Source organism: Thermobia domestica, unplaced genomic scaffold (genome assembly GCF_964235325.1).
Source record: "Thermobia domestica unplaced genomic scaffold, izTheDome1.hap1.1 HAP1_SCAFFOLD_816, whole genome shotgun sequence".
NCBI lineage: Eukaryota > Metazoa > Arthropoda > Insecta > Zygentoma > Lepismatidae > Thermobia > Thermobia domestica.
In genome coordinates, this window is record NW_027656526.1 from 59,834 (window position 1) to 83,042 (window position 23,209).

Genomic DNA, 23,209 nt, shown 5'->3' on the forward strand with positions numbered 1-23,209 from the left:
TATATATATATATATATATATAACACTAAGGCCCCCCCCAAACAAAAATCCTGGCTACGCTACTGCCATGGGAGAAACTTTCCTTGCACGTGCGAATCCACTGCGTGTTTCTTTCCATTGATAGGACGATAGTAAATCGCACGCACTTGCTTTGACCTGGTCAGATTGACCTACGCCTCGTCTAGAGTGATGACTACGCCATTTATCACTCTCCAGGTAATGCCCATACAAATGTTTACATGATACACTCTCCGCTGAATGTTGTGCGTTGGTGATTTAAGAGGGATAACCTTGATTCCTGTCTCTTGTTTCATACCAGCCATATACATCACCGTTGTTTTGGCAATGTGACTGCTAGCCTGTCTCTTAGTGGATGTAGATTTTGTTGGTTTCATTGCCATACAAACCAGAGTAATGTTTGTAGTATATAAGATAGATGTTCTGTATATAGTAAACAGTATTTACCTTACATTAGATACCACTTTTGTATAAAAAGAAACTATGGTGGGCACAAAAACAGGTTTTTCGGTCTTTAGAAAAACGAAATCGGGTTTTGAAAATTTTCAAAAAACCGGCTTGTTTCCTTCAAAACCGGTTCGGTTTTTCATCGGATTTGGTTTTCATCAAACCCGGTTCCGTGATTTTTTTAAAATTTGTTCTATTTCTGACCATAATAGTGTTACGTTGTTCTCCGGAAACTGAATCCGTTTCCACAAATAGTTTGTGTTTTCCAAAAGTTTTCACCGAAACCAGTTTCGGTGAAAATTGAACCGGTTTTAGAGAAAATCGAAACCTGTTTCGATGAAAAACCGAACCGGTTTCGGCGAAAAAAACGAACCAGTTTTAGAGAAAAACCGAAATGTCGGTTTTCGATTTTTCTAGAAACCAGTTTTGTCCATCCCTAGAAGAAATCTGCTACTATCATAAACTTTTGGGAAACTTTCCTAGGTAGCGCCCACCCAACTGTTTACATACCACTCTCCGCTGAATGATGTGCGTTGGTATTAGAGCATGAGTTTTGCATTTGTAGAATGTTTCCAGGTCTAACTACTATCAGATGATTCGATAAACGGTTGTTGGTAAACATCGGACACGTGCTGTTATTCCATGTTGCACTGGTGGATTCTCTTTAGTCACACTTTACCGTACTTTAGTAATAACGTTTCGGAGTTGGTTCTGCGTCTTTTGACTAGCCGTTGTGTCCTTCGAAGGTGGATGCACATTACGATGAATTAATGAATATGTCTATTTGTCAACTCTAAAACCTTTGTATTTACACTGTTTTTGTCTGTATTTTGTTATAGATATAGTCCACGTCGGATGTATCTCTTCCAAAATGGATTCATTCTTGAAGGCATGATGATCGGAGAGACCCTTACTCACTCTTAGCTTATACATAGCTGTCTGGTGGCGCTTGTAATTCACTACTGCAAGGATGAAATGACCTTTTGTATATCGCCGTCGTTTAGGCAAAAGTCATGTGCTTTTTTTTTTTTTTTTTTTTTTAATGCAGTTAGGCACTTCTAGAACGAGGACGATATGAAAGGTGAAATACATGACGCTCTAAGATTTTCAGGCTAGATGTAGCATGTAAAATTGTGATGCTAAGCCTGACTATAGTTACCATCACAGTGTCACCTTGCATATCGTCCTTGTCCTAGGAGAGATGCCTAACGCCATCCGTATTCTTTGAAGTTAGTGACTTCTACCATAACGACAATGATACGTTCTTCGCAAAACCCTAAGACAAGGTTTTGTGATCAGGATAGGCACTTGGACATTGTGACATGCGCGTTGCCACCTGTATTACTACCGTCTTCTAATAGGAGCAGCTGTGCGTGGTTGGCTTTCTGCATATCTGGGTATAAACTTCAAAGGCCTTATGCAGAGTCGTTCTGATGCGTGATTAGTGCCACACTAGAGTTCTACTAACATGTTTCCTGCAGTAGTCAGGCCTTTAGTATGACGCTAATATCTCAAAACGACTCTGCATAAGGACCCATGTGTTAATTGCTATTTCTATGAAGGAAGTATTACTATCTACACTGTAAAAATAGCTGTGTTAATTTAACTCAATATGTGTTTCCCAAGTTGTGTTAAATGTCGATACATGGCCTAGTTGTACTTCAGCTCCATCGGATTTTGGAGTAAATTATTAAAATTGAAGTGCTTAAGTACCTGATACTGGGAATTTTATTTATACATACTTCTGGGCATTACCGGTATCTATTGCCTTAAGCCTGTTATGTATAAGGGACTCATCCAAAACAACGCCAACTGGAACTTTACATAGGAGAGATGTACGAGCAATATCTGTAATGTCACTCTCACATAACGACACTGTTTCAGGATTCTCTTTTCGAAGATTTTTCATTTTTCGACCACATGTTTCCCAACTGCCTTGTAACTCTTCTGCACACTTGAAACGAATTCTGCTGACTGTTTATTAGGAAGCGTGCTGACCACTGAGGAAAGCTTCTCACCAAACTTCACTTCGTTTCATGGCAAAAGATTTTCAGTACTGAAGACTTCGTCCTTTAATGTGTTGAAGCGTTCTTGAGATTCTGGCTTGGAAACCCTACCAACTATCTTCAGAAGAACGGTGTAAAGCTCGTTGTACAGCATGCGTACAGGAGGTTCTTCTTTATGGAACATAGTTAAGAATGCTGAGAACAAAGATGCACTTTCACATACAAAGGTCACTTCTGCTTTCACAATGGCTCCTTTCTTCGACATCTTGGAAATCGATACGTAGTTTGAGGAGTTCATCAAGCTGCTTTGCTTTTTCGGAATAAACTGCAGGAAATAATATTCAATGGCTAGAAACTGTTCCGTAAAACGTTCCACAGAGGGCAACACTTCTACCAGCGTGAAGGGATATGCTTGATGAAACGATGCCTTCGTGTTCCTGAATTCTTTGAAAATTTTCCCATCCATGAAGAAGAAAAAAAAAGTAAATCATGACGACGAGATTACAGACATCATCAGCAAATATCTGTAAACCTTTTCTGAACTCATTATGAACGGTATGAATATTGCAACTACCAATATCCAGTAACGGAAACCCACACACACTTTGCACAAACTCAGTTGTGATTCTAAACACTTTCTTTTTGACATTTGGTTCATCATTTCCCAACATAAGAAGATTATTAAGTGACAAATTGTATAAATCCAGCACTTCACAAATGCACTTATGGATGTCCTCACCTTTTGCGTGTCCAATGAAAAATGAGTGCAAGGGGGCATAACCTGCTGCAAAGTAGAGCTTCAATAACAAATTTCAAACTATAGTTCTTTGTGATTTTGAAAGTCTGTTGTTTCATCATAGAGAAGGGTAAACGGAATGTTTTTCAAATCTTCACAAAGCTGTTTGTGAAAAATTGGCCTTGAAGCATCAGTCAACACATACGGTTTGGAATGGCTCAGACAAAAGTTTCTGAGAAAACTGTTTGGATCTGGAAGCATGGATCGTACATCAGCTATATTATCGCACGATGCCGCAGGTAAGTTTTGAGTAGCAACATGTAAGGCCCAAACAATTTTTGCTCTGGTAGCTGCATGACGCTCTGAGCTTAACTGCAGCTTGATCGGTGTTATTGCTTCAGTGAAAGATGGCTGGTTTAGAGCAAAACTTACCGAAGACACTGGACTTACCGAACTCGAACTTGCAGTATCAGTTAAATCAATACTCACGGAACTTCTACTTCCTAAACATATGCTAGTCGGACAGATTTTCAACTGCAGCTTACTCACTTTCTCATTTGCATTTGTACCATGTTTTCATTTTGACACTGTGACGCAGTTTGAAACCTTTATTTTCATTGTTTATTGCTGCACTACAAACGCGAGAGAATACTTCCACTTCACTCCTCTTTGATAATCAAGATGACAGTTTGCGTCCCAAAGCATCAGTTACCAAAAATTTAGGACTAATATTTAATGAATTTTTCAACTGGGATGATCATATTCAATTTCAATGCAGAAAGGCATTTGGAATATTACGCACCCCGTACAGATTTTGCGAAGATTTCACAGCTACTTGTAAATGTACATGACGTCTCGTTCAAACACTAATTTGGTCACTTTTTGATTATTATGATACTCTTTACTGTCCCAAATTACCAAAGAAACTTGCTTACAAAATTCTACGTTAAGATACGCTTTCTATACTAAGAAAAGATCTCATATACTTCCTGTTTTAAATGAGCATAATATTCTTATAATGTTTCATAGAAGATATTTGCATTATGTTTACTTTATATACAGGATCTTAACAACTGACAAACCGGATTATTTGTTCAATAAGCTGACTACACGTTCTACTGTACACAATCATTCCACACATAATAAATTCAAACTTGATTTTCCCCATTATAAAACAAATATACGTCGTGCATCCTTTTCAGTGTCAGCGCCAAGAGCTTTGAATACACTTGCTGAGAAATTTGTCTCTATTTCTTACTTTGTAAAATTCAAAAATGCAGTGCACACATTTACTGCTGCAGAAGCAGAAGCTTCAAAACGGAACACATGACCAATAAATTGAATTGTTTAGCCTTCTTTCCTTCAACTCCCTATTCTTTCGGTCTCTTTCCTTATTACTATCTTTTATAATACGTTCTTTGCTTGTATTTGTTATCATTTATTAATTTGTATTCGGTTACTTTGTATATTTTTTATTATTATAGGGTTAGGTGGTAGAGCAGCCTTGGCTGAACCTCGCCCTCAATCAAGAGTTGTTGTTATTATTAGTTCGCTGAAACCAATCATTCCATATACCTACCTCGATTTGGACATTTTGTAACGCTCAAATTACAATTTTTGCGCTCAAAAAACACTGGCCTGCAGGGATACACAACATGGCTCCATTATTGGCTCTTCCAACTAAAATATTCATACTGAAATGAATGGCCTTTCATAGGATTAGGTGGTAGAGAAACTTGGCAACTTTTAGCATATTACAAAAAGAGTAACAAATAAAGCAATTCATTTAACAAAAGCAAATTCATAGATTCAACAAGTTGGAAGCAGGCTGTTCCACAGAGCGGATTCACTCCCTTCCAGAACACCAGTGAGGAGGGAATGTACACAATGGAGGGAAATTTAAATGTAGGTTTGTTCATGAACAACTTGTGTCCTCAACATACTCTACAAACAGTTTTACTGGGCTTTTTAAGTTATAGGCTACAACACTGGAAGAAGTTGCAAATAGTTGCAAAATAATAAAAATAGTTTCATCCATGAAAAAAAGTTGCAAAAAGTAGCAAATAATTGCTTGCTGGAAGCCCTGAGTTAGCGACTATTTATGCCACATTAACAAATAGTTGCAAAATAATAAAAATAGTTTCATCCATGAAAAAAAGTTGCAAAAAGTAGCAAATAATTGCTTGCTGGAAGCCCTGAGTTAGCGACTATTTATGCTACATTAACAAAAATTTAAGTGCCACCAAACTTACCTTAGGAGCAAACAGTGTTCTTAAACAAATCGCCAAACCTCTAACCTGCAATTTATTTACGTAAAAAGAAATATTGGGCAGCGCCATTACACGAGTAAATACAATACAGGAAAGGTAAATTTAAAAGTAAATGAATGAAAAAATGAAAATTTCACGATAGTCCGTGTAAGTCTTCTTCCAAATATACAGACATTCTGTACATGGCTTACAATAAATTTCCTTCCAGAACATCATTGTTTTAAGTTTACAGAATACCATTAACCCAAGACGCTACAAGAATACAAATATAATCTTAAATTATATAAAAAGAAACCAAAAATACCCATACTCTCATTATAAACGCAAGATTCCCTCACACGTAATTACCACGTTCGAATTCATTGGATATCACATTACCTCATAAAATACACTTTTCCACAGGCACATATCGCTACAGTATACACAGGGTGTTAATTTTATGTAGAAAATTTGCTAGTTAAGTTCTCAGACCTAAACAAGAAAAGAAAAAAAATCACATGGACATAGTCGAAAACAGCGTTTCTAAATTATAGGCTACTGCTCTTTTTTTTTTTAACAAAACAAATTATTTATTTTTTACTAGTAGAAGTTCCCTTCATCGCAAAGACTGAACAGTATGTAGCCTGCAATACAGTATAGTAGTGTGGGTTATCTAACTTGAAGGGCTTCTAAGTTACTATATGCTTTTAGAACCTCTAGAACGTATAAACCCCGTAACCCTCTCTCGAGCTGAAAATCAAAAAATTGACTTCATACGCGATTAGATTATCTGGATACAAAATTTGGTGACTGTAGGTGAATCCTTTTTACGTGAAAATCTGATTACAGACATACGCACACACATACACGTTCTCTTTTATATATACGCAACTCAAACATTATTTAAAAAAAAAAAAAAAAACTTTTAAGCAATTACTTAAAACTCAGTATAGGCTCTATTTAAATATCAAGGTTTCAGAATCCTGTTGCATTTACACAACAAATTCTGTAAAGGAGGTTGAAGCTTAAATAACGCACACTTTATTTTATAAACTTGCTGCGCAGGTCTCAAGATTTAAAAACCATGAATATTAAAGCCCATATTTGTTTCTGTGTAATTTTTTGAATTATCTTTGATAAGTCTCAAAATTTCGAAACACAGCTGTTTTCGACTCATGACTTTTTTATCCTTGCTTGTTTTGATATCAGAATTTTCTATACTGTATACAATTAGTTTACTCTCTACATATTGTTAGCGAAAATATATGCTAAGACATTTTTTGGTAAGATCTTTCAATTTGACAATACTACGCAAAGAAGTTTCATAAATGTACAGCAAACTAAATCTTCCTCAATAAACTTTCTCCTAAAAAATAAAAATGTCTATTTACTTTTATTTAAATACATTCACTCCACACGCTCTAAAATTTGAAGTTAGTTCCTGATTTTTATTATTAAAAGAGAGGGCAGAAAAATGCGATACAATATCTGCAAGTCGATGCATATATCATACACACCAAAAGTCGTTAGGACAGGAATATCATATACATGACTAGTAGTTTTAAAATATGTCATTTAAAGTACACAACTGTCACATTCTCAAGAAACTATTATATGGAATAAATTGCAATTTTAACTTATGCCTACCAACTAGCAAATAGATCCGTCTTTCAAGACTGCACTAAATGCAGTATTAAGTGAAATTTTCTTTTAAAACACCTAAATTGCACTAAATTTATTTCAATAATTTGCACTCGATTTCCACATGTAAAAGACTTCATCTTTTTCAAATAACACTACCAATTCCAAACTAAGTTCTTGTTTGTATCTCAGAAAAAAAAAAGAAAAAAGTGCAAATGTCCTACGAAATTTCACTTTCTATAGAACAATTATTTTTCAACCATGAATTTAATGATTTTTTGAACATTGCTGTATATAAAATAAGTTTTTTTTTCATAATTAGTAACAATTTAACCAAAAAAAATTAACAATTAACACACAAAAGTAGAAATCACTATGCAAATATATTACTAGCTAGCAGAATATAACACTGAAACACCTTAGTATTTAAACTATAATGAAAAATACCCTTCGTTACATAACTTACTATTGTCACACCCCATTTCATTTGAAGTTTAACAGCAGACAAAATGACTACAAAAATGAACTATGATATTTTTGAGCACCGTCAAATGCTTATTATGTTTTTATATATATATTTTTTTAAAATAATGCATTGAAAAAAGTTAAGTGCGCCCAGAACCAATCTCAACGATCCTATTCAGACAATGTAACAACTATCCAACGTTCTTTATACTTTTACGTAACTAAAAGACATTTTAACGACTTGTTTAATTTGTTCCGCATACCCACATATATTACAGAAATTCTGTATCTTTATTTCTATATAGGATTGCAACAAACACAGACATTCCTGCCGTTCCTTCGTAGCCTTTTTGTCAGCCAATATATATATATATATATATATATATATAATACTACCTATAGTACAGTCCGCAGCAAAAAAGCTGCAACATGGGCATGTAAGTTTATTGTGAAACGATGAAGTGTTTTGTTCCAAAATAAGTAAGATAAGTGTGCAGGGGAGGACGCCGAGGTCTCTCCTGGTGTGATTCGTGCCACTTAGACGTTATGTTGATTCCCTGGGCTGTTAGGCGTAGTTTCACAATAAACTTACATGCTCATGTTGCAGGTTTTTTGCTGCAGACTGTACAAGTAAGGAGCCTGTAAAAGGAAGATAAATGTTCCTTATATTCAAAGTAATTCTTTTAAGCCTGACTGTACATCAACACTTCTTAATAAGGATAAATGAAATGCATTTTATTTTACGCTTATTTTAGGGTTTTTGGTGTAATTAACTATTATTATACTATTTAAATACAAATACCAAGTTTCGTTCCAATTCATTACCCACGACCAACCTACTGGACTACTAGTTTTTATATGCAAACTGCGTGATGATGTAATGATATGATCTCATTGTCGAAAAAAAAAAAAAACCCACACGCAATGAAAAACAAACAAACAAAACAGTAAGTGAATGCAAGATCACACTCGATGTTCCGCACTAGAAAAGTAAACAAAATGAATGCCTCATGTTCAACTCTCACTTCACACAACACGTAATAATTAATGTAATTAATCTCAATCAACCATTTTAAGTAATAACCACATGAAAAAAAAAGTCCTCGAATATCGGATTTTTTTTTCGTTCTTTGTGTTCTTTGACAAAATTTTTCCCTTCCGTCATTGGGGAGAAAAAGAAACGTTTCCTTGTAGACAACTTACACAAACTATCTTTCGTTATTCACTGTCTTCTTGTTAGACTCCTCTGTTTGGTAAGTCTTTTACTTTATAAATGCGAACCAACCAATGCTCCGTTGTGTACGCTTCTTCTAATACATCCAATTCGAAATCTTTGTTTCCGATTTCAGCACCACGAACACGGTCATAGCCAGGAGGTTTCCCTGCAAATACAGAATCAGCATTTCTCAGCATTTCTTACTTCTAAATATTAGCTGCATAGAGGTAAACTACTCAATATTATTTCTACGTAAACTATGTTTATATAAAGAAGAGGTAATTACGATGTATGGTGTTTTCTTATATTAGCATTCTGTATGATTTTTGTACAAGATAGTAACTTCAGAATTCTTAAAATCTATGTGATCTCGAGATCGTTGATTTGGAAAATGAAACAAAATCTTTTAGTTTAACGTCCCACGCACGACTATGCTCGTTAGACTAAGAGAGACGGGTGGTTAAGGCAAGTGAATGATGGAAAAATTGATAGAATGAAAAAGTGGGAGGAAACAGGAGTACCCCGAGAAAACCCACGGACACCATGTTGTCCGTCACAAACTTACTTAACCGGGAATCAAACCACGAACTCCACGTACTAGAGGTAAGCACCGTCCCCCCGCTGTTTTGGAGTTAAGCATCCCATCCAGTACCGAGGCTATATGAGACGTAGACCTACAGCTTAACATGGGATCCGAACCACATGAGCTCTCAACGGGAATTGAACCCAGGTCTCCTGTACCAAAGACGCGTACTTCCAACCATACAGCTACGAAGGAGCTCTAACTAATTTCGAGAGAAATACGCAATGACGCATGATACAAAGAATTTTAAATCCAATATGATACACTAATCACCAGGGCCCGGATCTTGTTGACCTAAAATTTTCTAAAAAGTGACCTATAAAGTGACACTAAAATTCCTGTAAAATGACCCTAAAATTCACAAAAATTGACCTTAAAATTTACGTTTTTTTAAAAACGTTTATTTCGGTAAATATTGTCATTTTTTGAATATCCATTGGATTTTAATTACCATTTCTCACTCATTCTCAAAAGTTTTGTTTCAGTTAGTTGCAGTCTATTGATTAGTCCATTGTACGGCATTGTACGTATTGAAAGCGTCAATTCACTCCCGAATTGAAACTAGGAGCACACTTAAAGAATAGAAGTTCGCAAGTGTAGACTGAATACATGAGAATAATAGATTTAAAAAAAAAAAAAAAAAAAAAAAAAAAAACGTTGGAGTCACTTTGATAGTAAGACTATCCATGGCTTTGGATTGATTATTTTAACAAAAAAAACGCTGACCAAAGCATAAATTATAATTTTTTAAAATGTGTTTTAAGCTTTGGTCAGCATTTCTTTTGTTAAAAAAAAAAGTTTAAAATCTCTGTGAGTCTTCTAATCCACAGTTAGTTATTCTCGTGATCACATCCTTTGTGGTCAATAATTCAAAGCCATCTGCTTAAACACCTACCAATCCTTACCCCTAATCAACCAGCTACAGCTTAGTGTTCAATAGCTTTTTAGAAATGCAGTTTTCCACCCCAATAGTCAGGAAGCAGGAAAAGATATAACTTCGTATTTTACAAATCCGTAAACAGTGTTCATTTTAAGAGTTTCTTATATAGAAGAAGAAAGACTAAAAAGACCATAAGTGACCTAAAAGTTACCTTAAAATGTTAAAAAAATGACCTGAAACTTCAAAAAGGCAAAAAGTGACCAAAAGTTGACCCTAAAACAATACACTTTTAGAACCTTGAGTTGACGGATAACGTTTTTATTTGAAGCTGCTTTGTCCTGTGCGTAACAGAAAAAAGTTGACTTGTCAACAAGATCCGGGCCCTGCTAATCACAGTAATTCACATAAAGTGTAACACACAATTATAGACAATTTCATTTTTTTTTTTAAACAGCAATTTGAATCAGAATTAGAAATCTCGCGAACACTACTTCTGGCAACGTGTATTTCGTTCCATTATTCTTGGCTAGTTTCATCAGTTTTGCGACTACTTCTGCACGAAAGAAATGATGATAATCCACGCATATTCTTACATATTCTGATTTATTTTTACCTTTCATTAAAACCTAAAACATTTGTTCATTCTCGTTGTGGTTAAAAAGTACGTGAATTTTTAACTATTGCAAATTTAGTGGTACAAGAAGAGGTTGATAAATCCAGCAAGTCTATAATTATCGAAACCTACCATGCAAAACCATGTGTAGATAAACTAATCAGAAGTTTTTTTCTCTTTCTTTCTTCCAAGTCCAAACCTAGGATGGGTGCCCAGATTCTGACCATTAAAAAAATTCCTAAAGAATCTTCTGCTGAAGGAGATCTACTACGATTTGACCATAATATTGGGTCTAAGAACCCCAATTGTATGTCGTGAAGAAATGGGCTGCAGATTTTGAATACGGATATCTGAGTTAGGAAATAACCCAAGATACAACCAATCTATTTTACGTACATTTCCAAGATGACGGAAGTCACCGGATGGTTCTAGATCAGCGTTTCCCAACCGGTGTGCCGCGAATGAGCCGCTGGTGTGCCGCGAGGAAATCGAAACAAATTATTAATTCGATAGGGGCCAAATTGCAAGACATAGGGGAAAATATATATATATTTGTATTTCACATTATTATGAACCTCTACCATAAATCTACAATTTTAAGTTTCATACTGTGTTACTTTTCTGTTCATTTTTAATGTTGAAAAACGTATTTATGATTGTCATGACCATTATTGCTTCTTTATTGTTGCAGACTATTTCGTAACTTGAAATTTTAACATATCATTCAATAAATTCAAAAAAGCAAACATGCATACAAATTACCTATATTTAAAAGTATACGAGATTTGTTTATTTATTCGTTATTTAGTGATCTTCCCTTTTAGTTAAAGGTTAGATACAGTTTTCGAAAGAGAAAATAATTTTTAAAAACCCGAGTCCTATATTTCATTGCAATTGTTTTTATTATTATTATTATTTTAAAATTAGAATGAAAAATAAGCATAATGATTGACCACGGGGGAAAATCAGTGATCGAACTTTCTTCTCTGTAAGAAGGACAGTAATCACATAAAAATACCACGGTATTCTATATTTACAAATAATAATAGTAGTAATAATTATATATATATATATATATATATATATATATATATATATATATATATATAATATGGGTGTGCCGCGAGAATTGAAGTTACACCTGTAGTGTGCCGCAAGTTGAAAAAGGTTGGGAAACGCTGTTCTAGATGATCGCCAGATCCCGTTCCGACGGATAAAGAGCTGCACATTAGCCACGAAAGTTTGTGAAAAGTATTCATGAGGAGTTGGGCATGATGGTAGAATACAGCAGCAAATGCACTCCGAAAATGTTGAACTCTGATTCGAAGCGTGTATGGGTAAAGAGACATACACGGGGGGATTGGTCTAATTTCAAGGGTATAAAGATAATTTATAGGGTATATTGGACGAAACCTATTTATATATCTATTGGTCAATTGGTGCATATTGTAGAATTATTTGGACAAAATTACGGCAACATTGAAGAAAAGAGACGCGGAAAGCTGACAGAAGAGGCAACCTTTCTCCAAAATAATGCAATGATACGTACAGCACACGTCAGTAAATCTGCAAAGTGGATGTGTCACAGTTCCAAATAGAAGAGTACCAGAATCTGATTTCTAATTTTTACTTCTCCAAATTGAAAATGGCCGTGACGGTTACGCACTTCAATGGTAGTTAGCCCATCCTGCTGATACAGAGGTCTCCAGAGCAATCTTCAGACTTCCATTTGACTGCTCTGCATGCATTGCAGAAGGGATGTAAAATGTGGATGCACTAAGGAGACATATATTGAACAAAACTACCATGTATTGTTGGACATTTGCCTTTATTCTTCATAAGACTGAGAATTCATCAATTTACCCTTGTAAGTAATTTGTGAGAACTTCTTTTAGAGAAAAGACCACGACCGCCAGTTCGAAAATTTTTCCAAATGTATCATTTCTAAATTTTGAAAACTGAAGGCGATAATCCTGTTAATTATATTTATCATAATACTTAATTTTGTAGCTGATTGTACATTAATTATAACGTATTTTCGTGCTACTTTAAGTATCATGATAAAAATATGGAGGAAATAGTAACACATCTTTTTAGAGACTAATACAATTTTGCATTCCGAGAGTATTCAAGTACGGAGTTCAAAAAGCTCCATATATATATTTTTGTATATTAATGCTAACATCCTTAACGGTTAGTACGAATAGTTTACATATTAATAACGATACCATGAATTGCTTAATGACTTACATTATTAAATAACAACACTTTACACAATTTTAAAAGGCTACCTTGCATCTTTTAACCCTATGTGGCATTATGTTACTTGCAAGTAACAAGGTGACGATATGGTCATTACAGCTAGAACAGAGGCAGGACTAAGGAGATGCTGGACGGAATACTTGACATCGGGAAACAATATAGAAAAAAATGAAATCTTTAAGTTTTACGTCCCATGCTGATGCTGGCTAGACTAAAGGAGACGGTGATGATGAGAAATAAATAAATGGTGGAATAAAGGAAGTGGGAAAAAACGAGGGAACCCCGAGAAAACCCACCACACGGTGTTTGTCCACCACAAAGCTCACTTGGTGCGAGATGGGTCAACTAAGGACTCCAAGCACCAGAGGTGAACGCTCTACCACTGAGCCACCGCGGCCCCTGGAAACAATATAGAGGGTGGCCCATAAGTAGGTATACAGTCCCGTCCCGTATTTTATATCATTTCTTATTGTTATCAAACAGGTAGACCTAGTTTCTTTATTATTTGTTCTTAATGTATTTTTACTTATTTCTTCAACTCGAAACAGTCGAAGCAAGTAAATCCATAAACTAGAATGTGATACTTGATCAATGCAGGGGTGTATACCTACTTTTGGGCCACCCATCGAAAAGTCGAAAGTCATGAGAACATCCTGTGGAAACAGGTCCTTATGGATCAAGTAAACACAGAACAAATGAAGAGGTCGATATTTCAAATATCTGGGAAGTCTTTTGGCGAAAAACGATTACTGCACCAAAGAGATCAGGTTCAGAATTGCCGTAGCAAACGAGGCATTTAACAAGAAAAGATTACTCCTAACTGAAAGCTTGACGCTGGCAAATTGGTGTATGAGGCGTGGAACTGTATGGTTCAGAGACTTGTACATTATGGAAGTTAGAGAAGAAATATTTAGAAAGTTTCGAAATGTGGTGTTGAACAAAGGTGGAGAAGATAAAATGGATATAAGGAGTAACAAACAAAGATGTTTTAAAACGAGTATGAGGGGAAAAAAAAAAAGGATGCTCTTTACCAGAATCCTTCGTAGGACAGAAAACTGATTGGATATATCTTGCGAGAAAATTACCTTCTTCATATCGCCATAGAGGGAAAGATGAAAGAAAACGAGGAGCAGGAAAAACATAACGGGAAGAAAATATTTGGAACTAGAGGAGGAAGTTGAAAATTGAGAAGCGTGTAGAAACATTTCCAGACACTACCTAAGGAGGGGAGGGGGATTTTCTGTTAGTCCCAGGACCTGCCAAGAAACAGAATACTTAATACTAATAAGTAATAAATAGGTTTCGTATTCGAACGTTTCGTAAAATAAATGTTAAACGATTTTTATACAGTATGAGAACTTATAGCTTGTCGCGTGCCTGTCCTTTTGTAATGCATATAATTAGTCCATGCAATATAGGATTAGTAATAATCATACTTATCTATAACTTACCTCCTTCTGTATAAACCTGTCCAAAGCGATAGTAACACATTTTGTACATTAGACAATTGAGCATAGTAGGGGAACCCTCTTTATCAATTCGGAATTCTCCAGATCCCGAGTAGTAGTCCACTTCCTTGATATGCTGACCTCGACTGGTACTCCCTCCGATTCGAACCATCCACAAGAACTTGTTTATGTCTGAGAAAAAATCGAAAAGGATTGAAAAAAACAATATCAGAAATAACTAATTCCCAAAATCAAATCTATGGCTACATACAGGGAATACATAAAGATCTGCAGGAAACTAAAACTGAAACGTTGGAACTATTATGTTTATAAACACAAAACACTTTTGGGTGAGGAGGAAAGATTAGTCTTGTTTTAGCCATACTACTCAATGATACTTGGAGTGGTGATCGTGTAAATCAACATGGCGACCATACAAGAATAGGCACACTGTGTGTTATGGTTTGTTGAGTTAAAAATCTTACGTTTCATTGCGGAAAAATTTTTACACACATGGGAAGCCACTCCTAGCAGAGATAAGTATGAAGAGATCAAATAAAAAGTTCAAAGCTATGAGAAGTGTGTCAGATCTGTCATATAGTGGAAGGCCAGGAACGAGTAACAATGTGATTCAGACAGTGCAAGAGAGTATGGAACGGAATCCAATGGAAATCCTTGGAACTGGTGATGCCCAGGCCAAAATTACGAAAAATTGCACGCAAGGAAGTGAAGAATCGACCCTACAAGTTAAAATTAGTACACGATTTAATAGACGAAGACTGTGATATAAGAATGGAATGTCGTGAACGCTTACTCGTTTACAGGATGGTGTGACCTTCTGTATCGGATTCTGTTCTCAGATGAGGCCACTGTTTATGTTTGGGAAAAAGCAAACAGACACAACTGCCGAACTGAAGCGGAGGAGGATGCTGTTTCAATGAACTGTGTCACTGATCTATTTTTCTTTGAGAAAGATACGGTAAATTGAAAATTGAAAATGAAATCTTTGAGTTTAACATCCCACGTTTATGCCTTTTAGGCTAAGGGAGACGATGATTAAAGCAAGTGAATGATGATGGAAGAACTTGTGGAATGAGAAAGTGGGAGGAAACGGGAGTACCCGAGAAAACCCACGAGCATTATGTTGTCCACCAAACTTACTTGGCCGGGGATCGAGCCAACGACCCACGCACCAGAGGTAAGCGCTCTACCACTGTGTCACCGTACCCCCACACTAAATTGAGACAGTTAACCTAAATATACTACAGACATTCCTTGTGGTAGAATTTAAGAGATAAGGTATCATCAATGAGGTCCATATGCAACAAGATGGAGCACCGCCACATTTTTCCCTTGAGGTTTGGCAGTTTTTTAACAAAGAATTCCAGAAGAGAAGGCTTGGCCGATGAGGATCCACACCATGACCTGCAAGATCACTAGACCTGAAACATTGTGATTAAAGGATGTGGGAACATATAACGACCAAGATGTATGCATAAAAATAAGCTAATCTGGACGAACTGAAGAACAAGAAGTGTCGGATGAAAAAGGCTGCAACAGTTTTCGGACGTGAATGGTCCACAATTGCATGTTCGGCGAAGAAAATAGTTTTCTAATTGCAGAGTTTTAGTTTTCTGCAGAACATGATAGATTCCCAGTACAATATAGAAAGAAATAAAACTAAATTCTATTTATAAGTGAAAAGTTTCATGACGATTTGATGTTATTATTTTTAATTAGAGGCAGATATAGATATTAATGAAAGGGAAAACAACCGAATTTTTTAACACACCATATCCTCTATAGATGTGAAATTCTATAAAGTACAAAGAGTGAAAAAGTGACTGACTGGACCAGAAATCAAACCCAGGACCTCCGGCATACCGTGCTGATGCGTTAATCACTATGCCACCCAGTTTGCTTCCCAGAACAGCCAGTTCAAAAGATAATTTTATAAGTTTCGCGGACAATCTTAATTTTCTTTATATCTATTACATAGAATATAAATGAAATTTTCAGTAGAGAAAAATATCATTCCCACAAGGTATTGTACCAATCATATAGTATAATTTAGTCTATAAAACACTTACCATCTGATGAATATCCAGTTAAACCTCCAAATATCACCAACACATAATCTACATCTAATTCTCTCATAATTTCATATGCTTTCTCTTCGCTTGAAGCCATGGCCTGGCCAACCCGAGAAATGTGCGTATTATTCCACGTATTATTATCCACTAATATAGTCCGATTTGCCATCGCCGTTATCTGATAACCATAATCCCACCAAGACATTACTCTGGCATTCTGAAAAATACACAAAAATAAAATAAACAATAAGGAAGTTACAATAGTAACAGACAATAATTTATCAGTCATCTCTACAGGGATGTCCAATCCCTCAAGGTAAGGTTGTCAACTCACCGGTATTTTACTGGCAGACCGGTATTTTGTCAGCCTGAACTATGTACTTCAAGGTTTAGAATACAGCTATTTGTAATCTATTTTGAGGATTATGAGCGGATGCCGGTAATTTTATTTCTCAGTGTTAGCAACCCTACTCCTAGGGGTCTGCGAAAACCCCACAAATTTTCCATTCTTATATAAAATTTACCATTCTCTTAAAAGAGAGAGAAAAAAAAACACTTAAATTTACGATTTCAAGTTTCATTGTACCATTTTCAAAGAAAAATTATGCTCCTTCCTCCCCAACATTCTCACGGATGCAATCTACGCCCTAAAACCCGCCTGGGGGCACCCTTGCCTTTCTCAATATCCACGTTTATGATTTTTGGTTGCAAGTAATATTTTGAATATAAAATAATACTGACCTGGATGTGTTTCTATATCAGTATTTTTTCTTCAAATTCTCGTTGATATTTCAGGCGAAGTTTTCGATGGTTTTTGCTTATTGTGATAGATGGCTGGCTAATCATATATTAATGATTGTACTTCAATGGTAAAGAATCAAATATTACAATCTATGTATTCCAGTAATAAAACAGAAACTCTCTGTAGAAAATACCTTTATATACAGTCTTTCTAGTACTAATTAATATATAAATGACTTTAAAATGTACTGTTTAAGTCCATATTAATGAATATTCTCTATTTACAGTTAATTTTACCGAACTTACGAACATTGTTAAATATTCGTTAAAAAATATGAGAGAATATACATATATTTTATTCTCTACATATGAGTCGAATGTACTTTCTTCAATAGTTAGACTGAGAATCACAAGCCTTAGTCACGAAAATTTTTTTTAAGGTTTTGAAGAGAGAAGTGGCCAACGAAAAATGTAACATTGCAGTGTAAAAACTATTCTTCTTGTATGACATTTGCGTAAGTAGATTTGTAATCAGAAGCTGGACAATTTCTTGACGCACAATATTTAATCACAAATTCAAAAAGACTGAAAATTATGTATTTAACTAGCAGCTTTTGTACAGTATATTATGTAAATGAAATGAAATCTTCGAGTTTTACGTCCCACGGTTATGCCGGTTAGGTTAGAGGAGACAGTGATGATGAGTAATGAATGAAATGGTAGAATGAAAACAGAGGGAGGAAACGGGAGAACCCCGAGGAAACCCACGCACACGGTGTTTGTCCACCACAAAGTTCACTTGGCGGGGGGTGGGGTTGAACCCGGGACCCCAAGCACCAGAGGTGAACGTTCTACCACTGAGCCACCGTGGCCCCTAATATATTATGTAATGTTATCTTTATATTTAGAGGATAAAAAGGTGCAAAATTCTGAACCCAATACACAAATGAAATGGTTTTCGCAAAGCTCTTCGAAGTTTAACATTAGTATCTGGTATAAATGGAGTAAAATCATTGAAGTTTGAACACATTACACAAAACTTTCCACTGAACTGCAAACAAGTGTAAACAATAACATCATTGAAAACAATATCAGTAAAATGTATATTATGATTATTTTATCGTGTGCGCATCACAACAAAGCTATATAAAATAACAGTGTAATGGACAGTAAGAAATTAATTAAGATACTAGGTTAATTCATTATCTCACCTCCGGTGTGTTCATTCGCAGCCAATAGTATGCTTCCCTGAAGTCATCAAAAATGATTCGTGATCCATCGTGAGATCTTGCTGACAATACAATGCTTGGAGAACTGTAAGCTTCTGACGTAACCCATGTGCAATGCACAGTGTACGATATCAGGAAAAAGCACATAAGAATAACGAACATTTTGGCAATCTGAAAAAATAAAAAAGTAAATAAATAAACAAGATAAAATGTGCAACGACAATCTTATGTACAAGTTCCATTTGACAGATACATATGTACATGGGCGGCGATTAGGGGGACAAAGGGGGGGGGGTAGTTGCCCCCTCACTTTTTTGAAGTAACCCATTAATGTATATAATTTCAATTGAACATGAAAAAATTTTGTATGTATTACTGTTTCATAGAAAAAAATGGTGCCATATAATATTTGCCGTTGCGTGAGTAGGTATTGGTTGTCTTCCCGTTATTGCCACAGAAAATAACCCAAAAATTAACCTATTGGAGCACAACAATTCCAGTATTCTTTCAATTCAGGGGTATAGAATCAAAACCTGATAAATCCATTTTCCAATTTTGCGGGAAACGAAGAACAAGTGACGCCCTTTTGTTTCAAAACTGTTGCACAATTTTTGGTTTAGTGGTCACTACTTAATACAAATGAGTGAAATGAACCACTAAACAAAAAAAGTTGTTCAACAATTCTGAAAACATGAGGTCGCCACTTTTTCTTCGTTCCTAGACAAAATTCAAAAAGAGATTTAGCAGGTTTTGCTTCTATACCCCCTTCTTACAAGAGCGCGATATGTTAGTTAGCTGCTTTGAAACTAATTGAAAGAACATTTCGCAAAAAAATTATTTCACAAGGTATTCTTTAATTGCACAAAAATTGACAGTTCCTAACATATCTTTTCTTCTTTCTAAAGTAAGGAATTTTGATTAAAATGACTGTAATAAGAAAAAACTTCCACCTTTTCTATTGTTTTGTAGTGTAATATACGAGTGAAGTGGTGTGTTTAGGGATGTACGAGTGTATACAATTAAATTTAGTGAATTCAACATAAATCTAGGTTTTAGGATTATTTTGTATAACTGGAGTGTGGAGTGATTCTAAGTATTGTGTTTTGATGTGTTCCAAGAAAGCGAAAACTGCACCTAATGGCTACAAACATGCTTCGGGAAGTTGCAAAAGCAAATATTGCTTTAAATGTCGTAGCATATGCTTGTAGTTTTTACTGTCTTTTAATTTCTAAGAGTAATAATATACATTTAATAGCGTGTGGAGGAATTAAAAATTAAGTTGTTCATTAATCCCCAGTTTCAATATAACTTCTACAAAACAAGACTCGTTTTTCATTACTATGTTTAATATTATTCTTTCTGTTTATTTGTTTTGTAAATTGTTATTAAATAATCTGATGACACAATTTTCCAGACAAAATTTTAAGATATTCATGAGCAAGGAATCAAATCTCTTCTTACACTTTCGTTGTTTAAGAGTACAAAGGGCTAGTACCTACTTGCGTTGCTCTTGTCAATTTACTTAATAAAATATGAAATACTATGTACGGTATTTTAAACGAAAAAGATAGTATCCTATTAGTTATACAAACCTTTCGTCAAACAAAATGTTAGAAAGAACCGGGGAAACTAAGATTGATATACAAATATTCAGATCATAGCCCCCCCCACTTTCAACGTCCAATCGCCGCCACTGCATATGTACATAAATTCAGTTGTAACTACAGGCCTTTTTTCTTAGTTTTCATAAAAAATATAAACTTTTTAACCCTTTTATAACCTTGATTTTTTGAAAGTTTTTTTTGCTTTTATTTAGGTATTTCTAAGCTCCCCTATAATCAACATTTTATAATTTATTCATCATCAAACAGGTTCTTAAACGAAGGTATCTACTTGGGTCATTCCATGGAAAATCATCAGATGATGGTTGCGTCATGAACATGCAATCAAATGAAAATTTGCCGTTATTAGCTAGACCAAACGCAGAATATAATCTGCCCCTCCCTCATTGGGGTTAGCCGCGGCCCACGAAAGTTGTAATGGCAACCAACTTTTCTGAAAACCATGTCATCCGTTTTCTTATGTAGTGCTTCACTGAACATACACAGAGCTAGAAATAAGATCCCATTTTGAAGGTATAGCATTACCCTTTTAGCACAAAATATCAGTTTCGTCATATGAGTTACGGTTGGAAAGATATATATCGGGTGTTCTAAAAATGGCGCTCATGGACCACGGAGTAGTCTTCTACATTTCGAGTCCTCGTCTGGAGACAAATTGCACTATGTGGCAACGTCGCAAATAAAGAACCATATCTACAAATCTATCTATCTATCGATTCTTTCCAGATGGCAGCTAAAGTCGATGTTGATTGACACTAGCATCAGTTATTAGTGTGGCAATCGATTCAACTACTTGCTGTATTTGTGGAGCTAATGGTTCCAAGTTAATCTGCAATGTTGCCACATTGTGAAATTTTGATTCCCCATAGAGGCTGAAGAAAGCCCCAGAGGTTATACCATCATACAACATTTTCGCTTTAATTTGGCCTGTGGTCCGTGAGCGCCATTTTTAGAACACCCGACATATATATATTCAAATTTCGTGAAGATTTTGCTTATTTTGCGCATGTCTGCAGTGAATGCAAGTAGGAATTAAGTTTTTTGCATGAACACACACACGAATGTTCACCAATTTGAAAACGTGAACTCCTGATTTGGTAAACCCTAGCTAAAGAATGTTTATCCAGAAATAGTTTTTGCAATGAGTCTCCTTGGATTCCTTTCCGTGATATAGGTGGCATGGCACTCTTTTTTGGATTATGTTTTTTGGCTACTTTAAACAACATATATGACAAACAATGAAATAACGGAAACAAAAATTCACTTTTATGTACGATTATTTCTTTTCCATCTTTTGCTGCCTTGAGATTATTAAGCTCGCTTATGCCACTCTTCCGTAGTAATTCTGACGTAATCATTGGTTATACCTGTATTAACGATACGCTTTAATTGAATTAAATTTACTTTAATGCCCCCACGTTATGTCCTTCAGACTATAGGAGATGGTTGATCAATAAAAGTGAATGACTATGAAATTAATTATTATTATTATTTGCTTTCCTACCGGGAACCAAAGGCGCACGCGCTAGCCACTAGACCAGCGGAGAGGGTTGATACTCCTTTATTGTTCCCGGAAATCCTCTCCCGAAAAAAATTGAAATTCCTTGAGGAAATGCAATATATATTTAAATGGTTAGTGCGTATGCTATATTGTAGGTTCATCTATTAAGTACTGTTGCCAGGCTACCATTTTCTTCGTTTTAATAAGTAATTTCGTCTACGACACGAAAGAATCGTACGCATCAGAATCATTATTAAGTTGGTTACATAACTCCACCGAAATTGAATGAAGAAAAAGGCGACTTATTTTCTTTGCATGACTGAGTAAAAAAGCCTTGTTCTACTGATGAAGGATAACCAATTTGTTATTTGAAATATACAGAAGCTACTAATTATTTGGTTGTTATAAGGAACACGAAGGCAAGAAGAGTTGAGATTAATTTGAAACTTACCTCACTTTTCATAACAAAATTAGATTCAAATTTTTTGTTCTTTTTATCCACAGCTTTTGTTGAATCAATTTCTTTCATATATGTTGTCAGCATCGCAGATACAGCAATTCCTGACAAAATGCACATCACAGGGGCGAGCACCAGCATCAAACGAACCATAACGCCCTACAAGAAATATTCACAACACTATTTATTCAAAGTATAAATAAAACAAAAATTGATATTTTAATTATATATACAGTACAATTCCCATATATATATATATATATATATTAAACATTTAATTTTTTTATGAAACAAAACCAGTAATCAGTATTTACTACGAAATTTTAATCTCGTAGTTAAGGGGATAAGTAAAATACATCAGATGCACTCAACAAGTAAATATTTTACTTATCTCCTTAATAAGTAATCATTACTTTAACAACGATAACGTCTGGTACATTTTATTAACAGTTTCTGATATAAATATCCTTGTTGGCATCAACTACCAGGCAGTAATTGAACAATGTATGCTTCACAGTTTTTCTGTTTTTCCACGTTATTCAACTTGTCTTTTTCAAAGAAAGAAAGAAACCACTACTATTAGCTACTATTATTTTTAACTTTTAGTGATTACCTACAGAATCTGGCTCAAAACTTGGAAATAATAGTTAAATATACATAAAACTATCTTAGACATAACTATTTATATCAGAGATGCAAATACCATAACTACTCACCCACGCGCCCGGGTTGAGTAATTCATCGGTGCGGGCGAGTTTTTAAACAATGAAGACTATAAAAATAAAGATTGAGATGTGAGCTAGTACATTTTTTCTTGGGCTAGTAAAATTTTGTTTCTTATTTGCATCCCTGATTTATATGATATTTACAATGTTGGGCTTGATGTAAGTATAAAGAAAGTAAAGTTTCAACAAAAAACAGACAGCTAGAAGTAGAGCGGGAAAAGAGAAGAGTGAAATTTACGAAGATTTATTTAACGAAAGTAACTGACGAATATAACAC

The 23,209-nt window shown here is 35.1% G+C and overlaps 1 protein-coding gene across 1 annotated transcript; it reads right to left on the bottom strand.

Moving 5' to 3' along the window:
- Positions 1-5,608: 5,608 nt before the first annotated feature.
- Positions 5,609-22,366, bottom strand: LOC145677368 (dolichyl-diphosphooligosaccharide--protein glycosyltransferase subunit STT3A-like; the record flags this gene model as incomplete). The annotated part of the gene is given in 5 exon segments (XM_081747889.1): positions 5,609-8,944; positions 14,568-14,756; positions 16,655-16,874; positions 18,610-18,798; positions 22,202-22,366. Coding segments are annotated over 5 exon segments (909 nt in total), but the record flags the coding sequence as incomplete, so codon positions are not given.
- Positions 22,367-23,209: the final 843 nt, after the last annotated feature.